This window comes from Myotis yumanensis, unplaced genomic scaffold (genome assembly GCF_028538775.1).
Source record: "Myotis yumanensis isolate MYYU_CA2020_CCGP unplaced genomic scaffold, mMyoYum1.0.hap1 SCAF_1, whole genome shotgun sequence".
NCBI classification, from domain to species: Eukaryota; Metazoa; Chordata; class Mammalia; order Chiroptera; family Vespertilionidae; genus Myotis; species Myotis yumanensis.
In genome coordinates this window covers 225,603,706-225,621,408 of record NW_027223752.1, presented here as the reverse complement: position 1 = coordinate 225,621,408, position 17,703 = coordinate 225,603,706, and the positions used below count along the sequence as shown (strand labels likewise).

Here is a 17,703-nt window from a genome sequence, read left to right as displayed (position 1 = left end):
CATTTCAAAGTTAGAGCACATGGATTTGTCAATAAATTTAAACGTGATAGTAGTCTCCATTACTACTAAGTTGTTTGAGTAGTATATTATGTTCACATTTTAAATGGATATTGATCTTCATTCAGTGACCGAATTGGAGCATCTCAATTCTTGTGAAATTGCTGATTCTCTTCCACTTTGTAGGCATGCAGCTGCAGCCAGACATAAATTCTAGCCAACATTCCACAGATTTTTCTTACCTTTGCTTCTTTATGCAATAGTCTTTAGGAAATAATACTTTTGCATACTAAAAATAGCAAAAATAAATTGTCTTTAAAACAACAAACTTACAATACATTCCTTGTGTTGTGCTGTGTCTTGAAGGTATTTGAAGTTCATTGAGTTGCCGTTGTCTCAGAGAAAGTTTTGTCAAAGATGTCAGCAGTTGCTGCTGCCAGATGACTGGGAGAAGCATCGTGAGCACCAGGTCATGGGGGATATTTCTGTCACCCAGTTAAAAAGGCCCAGTCAGCTCCTTTCTCCGTTGGAAAACAAGAAGACAAACGCGCAGTATTTGTTTGCTGATAGGAGCTGTCAGTTCTTGATAGACCTACTTTCTACCCTTGGGTTCAGAAGAGTGCTGTGTGTTGGAACACCCAGGTAGGTTATGTGGTTTTTAAAAAACTTCCTGGCACCATTATTTAAACTGTAAGAAAAGAATTCTCAAGTTCCAGGATAGAGCATAAAGTTTTGAATATACAAAGAAGTATATAGCATGGTCACTCTAAAGGAGTTTGTAATCTGTAATCCACTTGGGAGAAATCTTTATAGATTTCTGATATATGATAGGAGATTCTTTTTGATTTGGTTCTTAAATTCTGTTTATAATTTTAGACTTTTATGTTTCAGAGAAGTTCTGCCTTTTAAAATATATTTGTAAAACTGAAACTTTGATTACATCTGCCACATTCTCTTCAGTGAACTATCAGAAATATCAGGAGAACATTGATTTTTTTGTTTATTTGTTTATTATCTATGGCCTTTATAACTTCATATTAAATTTGCTTTCACTAATTGTTTTAGGTTGCATGAGCTGATCAGGTTGAAAGCATCAGGTGACAAGAAGCCTAACATTAAAAGCCTTTTATTGGATATTGATTTTCGGTAGGTTTACAAAGTATAATATTTATTCTCATTCATTGTCTCCTGCTTTTAATTGTTTTTCCTCTTTTTAATTGTTTATTACCTGTTCTAATTCTACTTAACATTTAGAAGTAGTAATTGGTGACAAGGCACTTTTTCAGTCATATCAACTCCATATGAAATCTTCCATATTTCAAACAGAGGCTGTGAATTTCTCCTTTTTTTTTTCTTTTCCCCACTTTCCCCTCTTCTGCCTCCCCCCCCCCCCCATCCCCCTTTCCTTCTGGTAAAGGAATTTCTCTTTTTGCTAGTGTGCTTCCTAAATTCTGTCCATGAATGTGCCTTGTTGTCTTTGGCTTATAATTTAGTGATAAATTCCTACTGAGTGAAATTTCTTCTCATATACTTGTTTTCAAAGATAATTCTGAGCTTCCTCCAGGACTTTGTTTCATCATGCTGTTTTAAGTGTGATAAGGCATTTATTTAATATTTTTACCAGATGATGTGCATGTTGTTGTCTTTCACTGGACGTAGCCTAAATGAAGGGCATGCTACCTGGGGAATAGCCAGACCCCAAGGGCAAGGATTAGCAAACAGAGAGCTTCAGAGTCAAATGGTTGCTGATAGGTTGGAGCAAATGGATTTGAGACTGGGGATCGTGCCTGCAACCCAGGCATGTGCCCTGACTAGGAATCTACTGGGGGACCTCTTGGTTCATGGGTTGAAGCTCATCACTGAGCCACACTGGCCGGGCTCCATTTAAAATTTTTAAAACATAGAATCATAGCTTAAAGTCTTTTTTCCCCCACTTGCTGTATTTTAGGCATATTTTTAAAAATTGAGATATATTTCACATACATTTTTAGTATTATTCACAAGGTTGTACAATCATCACCATTGTTTAATTCCAGAATATTTCCATCACCTTTGAAACAAACACTTTCCTATAAGCAGTCTCTCTTCATTTCCCCGTTCTCTAACCCTTGGCCATCATTAGTCTACTTTCTGTCTCTTCCTGAGATTTCATATACATGGATTCATATAATATGTGACCTCTAGTGTCTGGCTTCTTTCACTTAGCATAATGTTTTCAAGGTTCATCCATGTTGTAGCATGATCAGTACTTCATTCCTCTTCATGGCTGAATAATACTGTATTATATAGACATACCAAATTTTGTTTATCCATTCATCAGCTGATGGACATTTGGGTTGCTTTCACTTTTCAGTCATTATGAATAATGCTGCTATGAACACTTGTGGACATTTTCTTATATGAATATATCTTCAAATTTCTTGGTTATTGTATTAATTTACTAGGGCTGCCATTACAGAATACAGTAGATTGGGTGGTTTAAACAACAGAAACTTATTTTCTCATAGTTTTAGAGGTTGGAAGTCTAAGATCAAGTGTCAGTGGGTTTGGTTTCTTCTGAGGCCTCTCTTCTTATCTTGCAGGTGGCTGCCTTCTCACTGTCCTCACAATCGTCTTTCCTCTCTGTGTGTGTATTTCTTCTTCTAGTAAGGACACCAGTCATATTCATTGGGGCCCACCCTAAGGACCTCATTTTAACTTAATCATTTCTTTAAAGGGCCTGCCTCCAAATATAGTTGCAAATTGAAGTACTGGGGGTTAGGGCTTTAACATAGGTATTTGGGGGGACACAGTTGAGGCCATATCTACCTAGGAGTAGAATTGCTAGGTCATATGATAGCTCTGTATTTAACTTATTGAGGAACTGCCAAACTGCCAAAACACAGGTAACTACATTTTGTTGATGGTTAGTGATGTTGAGCATCTTTTCATGTGCTTATGGACTAGTTGTTTATCTATTTGTAGAAATGTCTATTTAATCCTTTGCCTATTTTTTTAAAAATATATTTTTATTGATTTCAGAGAGGAAGGAAGAGGGAGAGAGAGATAGAAACATCCATGATGAGTGAGAATCATGGATCAGCTGCCTCCTGCAAGTACCCACTGGAGCTTGAGCCCAAAACCCGGGCATGTGCCCTTGACTGGAATCGAACCTGGGACCTTTCAGTTCTCAGGCTGAGGCTCTATCCACTGAGCCAAACCGGCTAGGACCCTTTGCTCATTTTTAATTGGTTGTCTTTTTATTGTTGAATTGAAAAAGTTCTTAATATATTCTGGATACTAGACTCTTATCAGATATATGATTTGCAAATAATTTTTCCCATTCTGTGGCTTGTCTTTTTACTTTTTATTTTATTGATTAAAGTATTACATATGTGTCCTTATCCTCCCATTGCCTACCCTCCACCCTGTCTTTTTACTTTTGATGAAGTCCAGTTATTATCTTTTTTCTTTGATTGCTTGTGTTTTAGATATCATATCTAAGACACTATTGACTAATACAAGGTCATGAATATTTACACCTGTTTTCTTCTTAGAGCTTTTTATTTTAGTTCTTTTATTTAGATTTATTTTGAGTTAAATCTTCTATATGGAGTGAGGTAGGGATCCAACTTCATTCTTTTTGCATAGTTGCCTTGGCACCATGTTTTGAAATGATTATTCTTCTCCCCTTGAATTATCTTGGTACCTTATTGAAAACCAAATGACCATAAATACATGGGTTTATTTTTGGACTCTAAATTCTGGTCCATTAATCTGTGTCTGTCCTTATGCTAGTCCTACACAATCTTGATTATTGTTGTTTTGTAGTAAGTTTTGAAATTAGGAAGTGTGAGTCTTCCAACTTTATTCTGTTGCAAGATTGTTTTTTGCTATTTTGGGTTCCTTGCATTTTATATGAATTTTAGGATCAGCTTGTAAATTTCTACAAAAAAATCAGCTGTGATTTTTTTTATAGAGATTGCATTAAATTTGTAGATCAATTTGGGGAGTATTACCTTCTTAATTGTCTTCTAGTTCATAAACACAAGAGTCTTTCCATTTATTTAGGTCTTCTTTAATTTCTTTAAATGACACTTTTTAGTTTTCAGCATATAAGTCTTGCAGTTCCTCTGTTAAAGTTACTCCTAAATATTTTGTTCTTTTTGTTGCTATTGAAAATTGTTTTCTTAATTTCATTTTGTATTATTCATTGCTATTGCCCTGATTTACTTTAAAAACAAACAAACTGTGGCCCTAGCCAGTTTGGCCAGTGGATAGAGTGTTGGGCTGCGGACCAAAGGGTCCTGGGTTCGATTCTGGTCAAGGGCATGTACCTAGGTTGCAGGCTCCTCCCCAGACTGGGCCCTGGTCCAGGAGCATGCAGGAAGCAACCAATCTGTGTGTTTCTCTCACATCAATGTTTCTCTCTGTTTCTCCCTCTCTCTTCCACTCTCTCTAAAAATCAATGGAAAAATATCCTTGGCTGAGTATTAAGAAAAAAAAAGATAAAATATTGTGACAGAATACACATAGCATAAAATTGGTCATATTAACCATTTTAAATATACAGTTCAGTAGTGTTAAGTAAGTGAAGTACATTTACATCATTGTGCAACCATTCTCCAGAACTCTTTCACCTTACTTGGATTTACTTTTAATTTGAAAGATTTAAATGGCCCCTTAACTCTTTTGCCTTAAATGCCATATCTTATGGTTTTACCTTTCTTGAGTGTGAAGTTGAAATCTCTTGGTTAGAGTAGGCAAAGGGGATGTGGATAAAGTTATTTTATAACTAATGGAATACACTAATACTTTTTTTCATGTCTATAAACCTCTGTTGTGCTAAGGTTATCCTAGCTTAGTTTCTTTGATCCCATACTGTGTTACTGAGTCAATTCTACAAAAGGTCAACATTGGGTGTTAAGAGAGAGCTGGTCTATTGAAACACAGGAGTAGCCGGAACGAATTCAGTCTGTTGCCTGTATTTACAGTATGGAGTGTGTGGGTTGGTTCGGGTTTCTCAGAGTTAAGTCAGGAAAAACTCCCTGAGGGTATGGAGTGGCAGTTGGCACTTTGACTTTGGTTTGTTGTTGCCTTACAGAAGGTCTGTCCAAGGCTGCAGAGAGCTGCCTCAACTCCAGCCTTCTATGTAGATGTGCTGTAAATATCCTTTTCAGGGGTCCAAGATATGAAGTTAACATTTGCTAAGATGGATTTCTATATGCTCTAATTTTAGCATGAAAGATGTGAAACTCTATTTGGCAAACTATCATCCAAATAAAGTTATATAAAAAAATGGATGTCTTGGGTTCATTTCATGAACTTATTTTATTCAGCTCTTGATTACATTTCCTGTGTGTAGAGTATGTTTCACACTTGGTAACTGACTCATTTAAAGAGAATGAATGGCCAAATTAAATGAATGTCCTTTTGAGCAGTTTTCAAGTGCATGCTTTCTGATTGGTTTTGTTTGCTTTATTCAGTGGAGAGAATAATTCTTTGTGGCCAATTTCATTTTAAGAGGGTAATGTTGAGTGATTTTTCATAATTTAAAATATGAATAATTATGCTCCCTTGTTTGTATTCGATGAAACTTAGAGCTGAAATCTAGGCTTTTTTCTCTCTCTGGCCCTGCTTACTGCTGCCCAGGAAGTTTTGGACAACTGTGCTGTGTTGAATTTTATGTAAATAAGTTTTTCTCTTTTAATGAAAAAAAAAAAAAAAAAAAAAGACTATTGTGTCATTGTGAAGCAATAAAAAAATGGAGAGTCAGTAGAAATATATATTTAAACGGATTGTATTTTTTTTGCTTACACAAAGCAATGCAAGAGAGAAGAAAACTCTCAAAAGATAGTTGACTCACAGCTCTACTAGTATTGACAGATATATATTAATTAAATAACAGATAATATATATTGTTAGCTATTTGGAATTTAGTTAAATAGGAAGTCATTTCTTTATTAGTGGTAATTGACATTGCCCCACAATGTTTGGAATGTTCATTAAGTTACAGTATATAATTTAAATATTTTTCAGTTACCCTAACCTTTTGTTTATTTCTTCGATTCAGATATACTAACAGTATTGTAAATAATGTTAAGGGATAACATTATGAGAATGGTGAACAGTTGTTCTCCATCTCCACAGAACAAGAAGAAATGGATTAGATTACAGGAAGGGAGATTTTGGTTGGACATAAACATAATTCCCTAACATTAGGGACATTAAAGCATATTAGCTGGTGTTTATTAAAATAATGAGACCTAACATTTCAGTATACGCTATTTAGCTGGCACTGCTTTACATACATTATCTCATTATCTCATTTATTCTTACCAAGGCCTATGATGTGGAAACTACTATGTTTCTCATTTTGTAGACGAAGAAACTGGGGCTCTGATAGGTGAAATACTTACTAAGGTTACACTGCTAATAGGGTTTGAAACCAGGTCATCTGACCAAAGAGTCTGTGCTTTTAACCACAGCATACGAAGAAGAGGATAAGCAGGGTTACCCATTATAATACCATGGATGGTGAATCAGTTGTAGACAGTAATGGGTAACTGAGAATAGAGTAGACAAAGTTGTTCTGCTGTCGTGATCTGGCTAAAGAAGTCATAGAAGTAAGGATGTGTCCCTGATGTTTTTCAGTCTTTCCACTGTGCATTCCCTAGAAGAATGATGTGATTCATATGTGAATTGTTTATAACAAAATTGTCAAAGTTCAAGATCCTATTGAGATAAAAATGAAGTTTCTATAGTATATGAAAAACTCAGAAATCAGCATGAAAGACATTAAGAACCATAAACATAAATGGAGAAAACAGAGACAGACAGTACAAATACACTTAAGGAATGAGGAAATCTCAGTCTTATAAGAAACCAAATAAATGCAAATTTAAACCATTATGTTAGTATGGATTTTGCTTACTAAGTTAGTAAAAATTTATAAAGTTAATACCCAAAGTTGGTACTGTCATTCATTGCTGATAGGCATTTTAAAGTAGTGTGTTACTACACCTGAAACTAATATAATATTGTATGTCAACTGTAATTTCAAAAAATTTTTTAATTAAAAAAATAAATTTTAAATAAAGTAGTGTTAGAAGAATAAAGTGATTCAACCAATAAATATCCCTCTTTCCCAGCACTAATTCAGTAAATATGAAATGCACATACTTTTTTTAATACAGTGGGGCCTTGACTTACGAGTTTAATTCGTTCCGTGATAGAGCTCGTAACTCAAATGACTCGTATGTCAAATCAAAAGTGAATGAGTGAGACACGTGATGCTGGGCTAATGTTGTGGCGTTCACTGTGACGTTCACTGTGCCAACTAGCGGTGGGGTATCTGAAGCTGGCTCGTAACCCAAATTTTAGGTCGCAACTCAAAGCAAAAAATCTGCCGAGAGACGGCTCATATCTCGAAAAACTCATTAGTCGGGACACTCGTAAGTCAAGGCCCCACTGTATATTGAAAAGCATCCTATATAATAAAAGGCTAATATGCAAATCTACCGAACAGCCGAACAACCGGTCACTATGATGTGCACTGACCACTAGGGGGCAGGCGCTCAATGCAGGAGCTGCGCCCTAGTGGTCAGTGCGCTCCCACAAAGGGAACGCCCGCTCAGCCAGAAGCCCTGAACCAGGCTTATGGCTGGCAAGCGCAGCAGCGGTGGCCGGAGCCTCCCGACCCCTCAGCAGTTGGACATCCCCCAGGGCCCCTGGACTGCAAGAGGGCACAGGCCAGGCTGAGGGACCCGCCCCTGAATTTTGTGCACTGGGCCTCTAGTATTTTATAAAGCTAATGTGCAATAGACAAGAAAAACTTCGCATTAAATATTTTTTGTGTGAATCACAGAGGAAAATACAGTAATTAACAGCTGTTGAGCAGAAAGGTTGATTCAGTATTTTCCTTAAAGTTATTAACTATAAGTGTTCCATAGTTTTATCACTGATACATTAAACTTGGGAACATAATTTAAGTTTTTTATTCATCATCCACGGTTACCAACTAAGATTTGGGGAAAGCTTTTTATTTTTTTCTTAAAAACAAATTTTGCCCTAGCTGGTTTGGCTCAGTGGATAGAGAGTCGGCCTCCAGACTGAAGGGTACTGGGTTTGATTCCGTTCAAGGACGACACATGCCGGATTGCTGTCTCAATCCCCATGCAGAAGGCAGCCAGTCAATAATTCTCTCATCACTGATGTTTTTCTCTCTCTCCCTCTCCTTTCCTCTCTGAAATAGAAAAATATATATCTATTTTAAAAAAACAAACAAAAAACCCACTAATTTTTTTTTAATTGTTTTTTTATTTTTTAGTCCTCACCTGAGAATATTTTCTCATTGATTTTTAGAGAGAGGGGGAGAGGGAAAGACAGAAATATCAATGTGAGAGAAACACATAGATTGGTTGCCTCCTGCATGAGCCAGGACCAGGGCTGGGCCAGGGAGGATCCTGCAACCAAGATATGTGCCCTTGACCAGAATTGAACCTGGGACCCTTCGGTCCGCAGGCCAATGCTCTATCCACTGAGCCAAACCCAGTAGGGCTGGGAAAGCATTCCTTATTTCAGAAGACGAAGCATGATGAAATTGACTTTATTAAAGGTGTGATTTCACAGTTTTAAAATGTAGTTTATATTTATTTATTGTATAACTATGACTGGACAAGTAACTCCAGTAATAAGCAAATTATTTTACAGGTATTCGCAGTTTTATATGGAAGATAGCTTTTGCCATTATAACATGTTTAACCATCACTTCTTTGATGGAGAGGTAAGAATTGTTAACATTATCTCTTTCTTCTCTTGTGAAGAATAAATTCAAGAGTATCTCCTTTGTTATTTTTCTAAAGTCCCTTAAGATCAAATTGTGGCTGTTCCACCATTTACTCATAGAGATATTTTATTCATTAACTGAGAAGATACTGAGCATCTAGAAGTGATTACATTATTTCTCTTTCATGACTTTTCACTACTTTTTGGGTAAAGATCCACTTTCTTACCAAGGCCCACATGGTTTTGTGTGGTCTGAGCCCTGCCACTCTTCAGCCCCTCCTCTCCCTGCTCCTGCTTTGCTCTTTGTGTTCATCTCGAACTCTCATCTGGAACTGGCCTTCCCACCACAGGGCCTTTTGCCCTGCCATGCCCTCTGCCTTCTCCTCTCTATTTGCCTCGTTAACTTTACCTCATTCTTAAAAAAAAAAAAAAAAAAAAAAAAAAAAAAAAAAAAAACTTTACCTCATTCTTCAGAGCTCTGTTCCAAGTCATTTTCTCCAGCCTCCCCTGAGCCCCAGACAAGGTCAAGTTCTCCTTTGTGGAGTTAGGATACTATAATTAAACCAGAGGCCCAATGCATGAAATTCGTGAAAGTGCCTTGACCCCGCTGCCGTCTGGGCCGGGGGCCTCTGCTGCCTCTGCCTGGGCCCCCGCCCACTGTAGCTTTGTCCGGAAGGAAGGATGTCCAGAAGGATGCCTGGTCTAATTAGCATATTACTATTTTATTATTATAGATAGTTGTGTGGTTAGTTGTTTTGTATCTGCCTCCCTGGTAAATTTCATGTTCCAGTTAAGGGGATTTATGGTTTTATTAGATTACTCCTTAAAAACTAGTGTCTAATAAAGTTGTGTCAACATAGGTTCATTAATTCTAATAAATGTACCCCTCTGGTGGGCAATGTTAATGGGGAGGCTGTGTACGTGTAGGACCAGGGCCATGTGGGATATCTCTGTATCTTCTCAATTTTGCTGTGAACCTAAAACTACTCTAAAAAAATAGTCTTAATAAAAAGATAGTGGCTTAAAGGAAGCTTCTTTATATGATGTTAATAACGTCACTGTGAATAAACAACACAGCAGAGCTGATACTTGCACTCCTGGTTTGAGCTCTTTGTCAGTCTTATTACAAAATAAAAATCACAACTAACTAGTAGTCATACCTCCCAGGAGGTTTTGATTGGAATTATCAAGATCTCCTGAAGCATATCTGTGTGTGTGTGTGTGTGTGTGTGTGTGTGTGTGACTTTTTAAAGATAGTGAACCATTCTAAAGTATTTATTGTGCTTTAAGATAATAGCTAATGATAGAATGAAAACCAAGCAAGACTAAAAAAACAAGCATTTAGAAAATGAAAACAGATTCTGAATTGTTGGTTGGGATTGAAAATGAGTCTCCTGATTTAGTAAGGATAGCCAGTGACGCACGCCTTCTTTCAGAATCAGTTGGGCATTGGGATATCTATTTTTCAGCTATTTATCTCTCTCTCCCTTTCCCTTCCTCTCTGAAATCAATAAAAATATACATTTTTTTGAAATATTTATTTTTTAGATATATTTTTATTGATTTTAGAGAAGAAGAGCGAGAGAGAGATAGAAACAGCAATGATGAGAGACAATCATGGGTCGGCTGCCTCCTGCATGTTCCTTACTGGGGATTGATCCCACAACCAGGGCATGTGCCCTTGACCGGAATCGAACCCGGGACCCTTCAGTGTCCAGGCCGACACTCTATCCACTGAGCCAGACCAGCTAGGGCAATAAAAATATGAAGTGCCAGTTTTTAGTGATAATTGAGATGAAGAAAAGAGGATACTGTCAACATTGGTGGTATAAGCCAGCATCTGTTTCCATAGGTGTCAACATTAGGACCCTCAGCAACTCTTGACAGGATATTATAGCCTAGATTCTTACCTGGAAGTTTATGCTTAATGTTTTTAAAATTTGGTTAAGAGTTTAGGCCTAGTTTACTTGTTTATTTTCTTTTTTTCTGCTTTTAACTAAGGAATTTGAAGATTTTCCAATAACATCATCTGTACTTTAGGTCCTCTTCATGTCGGCAGGTTAAGAAAGTACCAGGCAGCGCTTGAAAAATGATTAACCTTCTTGACACACTGTCCTTTGCTGTAGGACTGCCAGTAGGAGGCTAATAGTGACTCTCCTAGGGAAAGGGATTAGGATACGGTGCTTTTTCCTCTCATCAGTTGGGATTTAGTAGTAGGGCAGTATATATTTTAAAGTACATATAGGTTTATTAAAGTTTAACATACCACTAAGCTTTAAAATCATATGCCACTCAGGATATTGTTAAGTGTTGATTTGCTTTTATAGATGAGTACGTACTTGAAAACTATTACAAAGTTAGTTGACTAGAGTTATTATTATAGATGTATCTTCCATTAACATCTCCCAAAACAACAACAACAACAACAAAAGATACATATTTTAGACAGTAGTTATGTTAAGTTTGCAATTACTAAAAACATTGAATCAGTTTGTTGGGAAAATGTGTTACTAGCATGGTCTCATGGCCTGGATACGAGTTATTTGTGACCCTTCGTTTATTTACTTACCGTGCATGTTCTCAAAACCCTGTGTATTTAACTGGTAATTGTAGCTCTTATTAAACTGAACACATGGTGGTGGACAGACCAGATAGGAAAGAAATGTGCCTTGTCTTTGTGTTCCCAGTGTTTGGCACAGTCCCTGCTTCTGTTTATTGAATTGAATTTAGAGTTTTAGATAGTTTTTCATGGGTAATGAGTTCCTCTCTTTTAGGTTACTAAATTTAGGTTTTTAATTTAACCATTTGAAATGTGTAGTCCTCTGATAGTGATGGTATTTGAATTTGCAATTTTAAAAACTTCCTTATCAAGAAACCCAAAGATAAAATCACACAGGGGATGAATGAGGGAGGCTTGAAGATGTCAGTGAGGGACTCTGGGGTGGCAGGTGGGTGAAATTTCAGTACCAAGAGTGAGACCGAGCCCAGTGCATTCTCCTCCAAATAGGACGAAGTGCCTCCCTAATTTAGAAATGAATGTGTATTTTTCCAGGCTGCCCTTGAAGTATGCAGAACATTTTTACAGGAAGATAAAGGTGAAGGAGTCATTATGGTGACAGACCCTCCTTTTGGTGGCTTGGTTGAACCTCTGGCTGTTACATTCAAGAAGCTAATTGCTATGTGGAAGGAAGGTCAAAGTCAAGGTGTGTAATTTATTACTTACTTCAAAATAAACATGTATCTGAGCATTTACTTTCTGTCAAATCAGATCTTGGTGAATCAGATCGCTAAAATATATATGCCTTTGTTTCTGGTCTTTTTTAAAAGCAGGCTTATTTGTTAATGTGGCATATTTTATCATCATGATACACTTTGTATTGTCCTGATCATGTGTTTTTAAAATGGCTTGTAGATAATTTTGTTCTTATGGGCATAAAGGGACATGAAGAATAGCAGTAAATTGTCTTTATTTTTTTTTTCTTCAGTAAATACAGGTATGGGCAAAAGTAGGTTTATAGTTGTTTATTAGGAAAATAATGCTAAAATAAATAAGTAATACTACAAAAATAAACTGTGTTTTGTGTACCCACAACTACTTTTACCCACCCCTGTATTTACTGAAGGGCCATGAACCAGGTGGTAGAAATAGAGTAGTGACCATGTCAGCCACATAGCTCTGCCCTCATGCACCTTCCATTCCCTGCTCCTAAAGTCTCGCCTAGGACTCGAAGATACCACCGACCTTTGGCCCAGAGTGCTAAGTCATGCCTGGATTTGGGGGGAAAGTCAGACACCCAGGAGCCAGACAGTGGTTATCAGTGACACAGATACCTGGTCCAGCGGTGGAGGAATGGATGAGGGTTATTATTCAGTTTCAGGTGGCTTAGGACTTCCAAGTATTTCATCCAATGATCTAATTAGTTTGTACAATAATTTTTTAGTTTCCAGCTTACAAGTTGATAAATTCTAAGAGCGTTAGGAGTTTGTGATCAAGTTTCTCAGTCAATTGTGCTACATAAATAGTGTGCTTTGGGGGACAGAATGCAAACGAAATCTAAAATATGACTCATAGTGTTAAGTATTCCATTTATTTTCAGTTCCTAAGTCACTTATCGGAGTGTATAAAGTCCGTATTATTGGGGAAGCAATAAAGAGTTTTGTGGGCTTGAATTCCAATTCTGCCACTTATCAGCTCCGTGGACTTGAACCAATGACTTAAATCTTGTGGCTTCATTTTCTTTTTCTATAAAATGGGATTATTAATATCTGACTCTAGAGGTTATTATACATAGACAATATATCAAAAGTATCTAGCATTGTGTTCAGCCTATATATAACAGCTGTATTCCTGCCTCTCATAAAAATTAATTTTATATTCCACTTTTTTGGTAACATCTCTACCTTTACATATACTATTGTGATATGCATGTTAGGATTACTTCATACATGTAGCTGTGTTTAGATATAGGAGAATGTTTCCATTGTCTTTGTGAGAGGTCTGACTGTACATGGTGCTCTGTTAGACATTCCTTCCTTTAGTGTGATTTAAATGTATTGAACGTTGTAGTTTCTTCTGATACCAGAAGCTTTCCAGTTATAGCTGTTATATTTTTTTCTTTAATATCAGTTTCTTATTTTCTTTCTCCTTTTTTTTATGATCCATTAGATAACAGTCACAAAGAACTACCCATTTTCTGGATTTTTCCCTATTTTTTTGAATCCCGAATTTGTCAGTTTTTTCCAAGCTTCCACATGCTGGACTACCAGGTATAGTAACTATTCTGTCTTCTGGCATGGTTGGAGAGTGTATATTCAGCTTAAATAAATATCCTGATAAGACTATCCATTGGTTTTAGTAAATGAAATACTATAACTTGAGTGAAATACAAATCCAGTGGTATCTCAATGTCTGTTGTCCCTAGGGTGCTTATTTAAAATACTAGAGGCCCGGTGCACAAAAATTTGTGCACTCGGGGGGAAAGGGGGTTCCTCAGCCCATCCTGTGCCCTCTCCCAGTCTGGGACCCCTCGGGAGATAATGACCTGCTGGCTTAGGCCTGCTCCCAGGTGGCAGAGGGCAGGCCCAATCCCTGGATGCAGCCCCTGGTCGGGCTCAGAGCAGGGCCGATTGGAGAGTTGGGGCGCCGCCCCCTGACACGCACAGAGCAGGGCCCATCAGGGGGGTTGGGGCTCCATACCCTGTCACACACAGGGCAGGGCCCAACAGGTGGTTGAGGAGCTCCCCCCTCTCACTCACAGAGTAGGGCCAATAAGGGAGTTGGGGCACCGCCCCCTGTCACACACAGAGCAGGGCGGATCAGAGGGTTGGGGCGCTGCCCCCTGTCATGCACAGAGCAGGGCCCATCAGGGGGGTTGGGGCTCCATACCCTATCACCCACAGAGCAGGGCTCATCAGGGTGTTGGGGAGCTCCCCCCTGTCACACACAGAGCAGGGACCATCAGGGGGTTGAGGAGCTCCCCTCTGTCACTCACAGAGTAGGGCCGATAGGGGAGTTGGGGCACTGCCCCCTGTCACACACAGCAGGGCGGATCAGGGGGTTGGGACGCCGCCCTCTATCACCCACAGAGCAGGGCCGATCAGGGGGTTGGGGCGCCGCCACTGTCACACTCAGGGCAAGGCCGATGGGGAGGTTATGTTTCTACCCTGTCACACACAGAGCAGGGCCGATCAGGGGGTTGGGGCGCAGCCACTGTTACACTCAGGGCAGGGCCGATGGGGAGGTTATGGCTCTACCCTGTCACACACAGAGCAGGGCCCGTGGGGTGGGGGGGTTGGGGCGCCACACCCTGTCACACACAGAGCAGGGCTGATCAGAGGGTTTGGGCGCTGCCCCCCGTCACGCTGATCGGGTGCCAGGAGGCCTCGCGGCTCCGCTGATCCCAGTGCTGGGAGGCATATTACCCCTTTACTATATAGGACAGAGGCCTGGGGGCTGGCTGGTTTTCCCTGAAGGGTGTCCTGGATCAAGGTGGGGGTCCCCACTGGGGTGCCTGGCCAGCCTGGATGAGGGGATGATGGCTGTTTGCAGCTGGTCACACACCCTTCAGGGTGGGGGTCCCCACTGGGGTGCCTGGCCAGTCTGGGTGAGGGGCTGAGGGCTTCTTTCAGGCTGGCGGTTGTTGATTGAATCTCCCAACGGCTCCTTTTTTTTATTTTATTCTGGGCCAGCTTTATCTCTGGCTCTAGCTCTGAGAGCAGGTATCTGGTTTGTTTCGGTTCTATAATCGAAACAATGTATAACTTCAGCTCTGAGATCCTGGCCTATATTTGTTAGAATGTCTCAAACTGCCAGCTCAGAGGCCGGCAAGTGAGGCGGGGAACGTTGGAGTCTGCAGTCACTGCAGCAAGCAAGCCTCATGTTCGCTTCCAGCTGCCTGGCTGCCTGCGGCCATCTTGGCTGACAGTTAATTTGCATAAGGATATGCTGATTAGCCAATGGGAAGGGTAGCGGTTGTATGCCAATTACCATGTTTCTCTTTTATTAGTGTAGATGGATTTTTAGGTAGCAAAATAAACCTACTAAAGCAGTATCAGAGGGTGGAGGCCCCCCCCTCTCGCCACTCCCCCCCCCCCCCCCCCCCCCCCGCCACACACACACACACACACACACACACAAAAAAAACAACAAACAAACAACAAAAACATTTTACTAAGCTTCCCAGGTGGTTCAGAAGTGCAGCTGGGTTTTAATCTTTTATCATTACCGGAAGATTTCATAGCACCTCATGATCATCATAATGCAGTGGCTTTTTTTCTGGTTAGAGGTTATAGAGAAGTAAGTAGCTTCTTCTGGTCTGTAGTCTGCCATGAACACTTTATTGTGCAACTGCAAGGATGTCAGGATGTCTAAGGGGAGAGGTATGCCTGAGATGGTGGGGCATCAGAGAGCAGAGATGCTGAGGTCTGTTTGTGAGTGAATGTGTTGATTCAAGGAGGACTTGATTAGACCTCCACATCTCAGCCCAAGGCCCTGGGAACCTGTCTTAGGTAAGAATAGATGCCAGAGGCCTCGATAGCTCCACCCTCCCCTCAACCTGGTCTTCTGCTTTAATGTCCATTTTCCTGTGTTCATGTCCTTGAGTTCTGAAGTGAACCCATTGTCACCACTAGTATGTGTGGTCACCTTAGTGGGCACTGCTTCCTCTTTTGTAAAGATCTTTTTCTTTTTTAATTTATTTAATTTTTATTGGTTTCAGAGAGGAAGGGAGAGGGAGAGAGAGATAGAAACGTCAATGATGAGAGAGAATCATTGATCAGCTGCCTCCTATTGGGGGATCAAGCCCGCAACCCAGGCATGTGACCTGACCGGGAATCGAACCATGACCTCCTGGTTCATGGGTCAATGCTCAACCACTGAGACACACTGGCTAGGCTATAATATTTTTCTATTTGAGTTTTCTGAGCAATTGACTATCCTCTAAGGCTTTTCATCCTATAATTGTAAATGTCTTCATTAGTTATTCCAAACTAGCATAGGTTCTAATCTTTCTAGTCTTGAAGACATACCATTACGAAAATTATGTAGAAGTTCTGAAAGGAGTAGTGTTACTAAAAACGAGGGGACAGATCCTACCTGTGATTTCAGCCCAAATAACAAATATAATTTTGAAGTATTCACTTCCAGTCTCTTTAAAAAGCAGTTTACATATTTGTAATCATAACAGATGAATTTGAATTTGTTTTCTTCACTGTCTTATATAAATGTACATTTAAAATGTAGCTACATAATTTTTATGCTTTTAATAACTTGAAATTATTTCATTGACAGGCTGTGTTATCATTCTCTTCTTTTTGGACTTACAGGTTGCTTCCACTTTTAAGGTGCTATAAATAACCCTGCCATTAACATCTTTTATTCATATAATTTTCTCCCATATTTTACATAACTTCCTTAGAATTCCAAAACTAAAATGGAATTCTAAAAATTACATTATTAAATTTAATAGACATTTTGATGACTATTGGACCATATTAACTGGTTCTTTTCCAAAAGTGTATAACACAAGCCTTTTTAACCTTGACTTTTTGTGCTCTGCTACAGACAAAATCCACATCACAATTCTCCTCAGAGGTGGTTTTCTTTCCTTTTTAAGGCACCCAGTTTTCTGTTTCTTGTCTGAGGGATGCTTCTAATATTGACATTTACAATGCAGAGATAGCTGACATATCCTGAAGATGTTAACTAAATAAACTAGTTCCCATTTTCAGGAACACCTGCTGCCTTCCACAGTGAATCATTATTAGTACAATTCTTGCACATAGTAGATGCCCTACATGCTGAATAAAAAATGAATTAAAAAGTTAGCATGATCTCTGGATTCGAAAAGGAACTGAGTTTTAATCCTGGTTCTGCCAGTCGCTAGCAAGGCGCATGTTATCTAACTCTCTGATGATGCTAATCTTACCTGATAAATAAGGATAGTGATACTCTATCTATCTCATAAGGTCTTAGGAATCATATGAGATCAGACATCAAAAAGGCTTAGCCTAGGCCAGTGGTTCTCAACCTGTGGGTCGCAACCCCTTTGGGGGTCGAATGACCCTTTACAGGGGTTGCCTAAGACCATCGGAAAACACATATATAATTACATATTGTTTTTGTGATTAATCACTGTACTTTAATTATGTTCAATTTGTAACAATGAAATTGGGGGTCACCACAACATGAGGAACTGTATTAAAGGGTCGCGGCATTAGGAAAGTTGAGAACTACTGGCCTAGGCCCTAAAACAGAGCAAATGTAGAGTAAAGGTTATTGCTATCAGCATTGCTATAACCATCACTGTCATTGTCATAGCCAGCAATATATTGTCATCATTCAGATAGTCCCAAGGTGGGGGTAAAACTCTCTTTAGGTCCTCTTTTGTACAGTCCCTAAGACATTAAAATTGCAAAACACAGGTTTCTTAGAAAACTGTT

General features: G+C 39.1%; 1 protein-coding gene across 6 annotated transcripts in view; it reads left to right on the top strand.

Annotated features, from left to right (window-relative positions):
• Positions 1-17,703, top strand: part of ZCCHC4 (zinc finger CCHC-type containing 4) — a 48,635-nt gene that overhangs the window by 11,083 nt on the left and 19,849 nt on the right. For all 6 annotated transcript variants that reach the window (XR_011468892.1, XM_070398482.1, XM_070398475.1 and 3 more), the window contains exons 4-8: positions 364-639; positions 1,063-1,143; positions 8,689-8,761; positions 11,816-11,966; positions 13,430-13,530. Coding sequence is in view for 5 of the 6 variants with exons in the window: in XM_070398482.1 (XP_070254583.1) it covers positions 364-639; positions 1,063-1,143; positions 8,689-8,761; positions 11,816-11,966; positions 13,430-13,530 (682 nt within the window). In the remaining variant the exon portion in view is untranslated. The remainder of the gene's footprint in view (positions 1-363; positions 640-1,062; positions 1,144-8,688; positions 8,762-11,815; positions 11,967-13,429; positions 13,531-17,703) is intronic.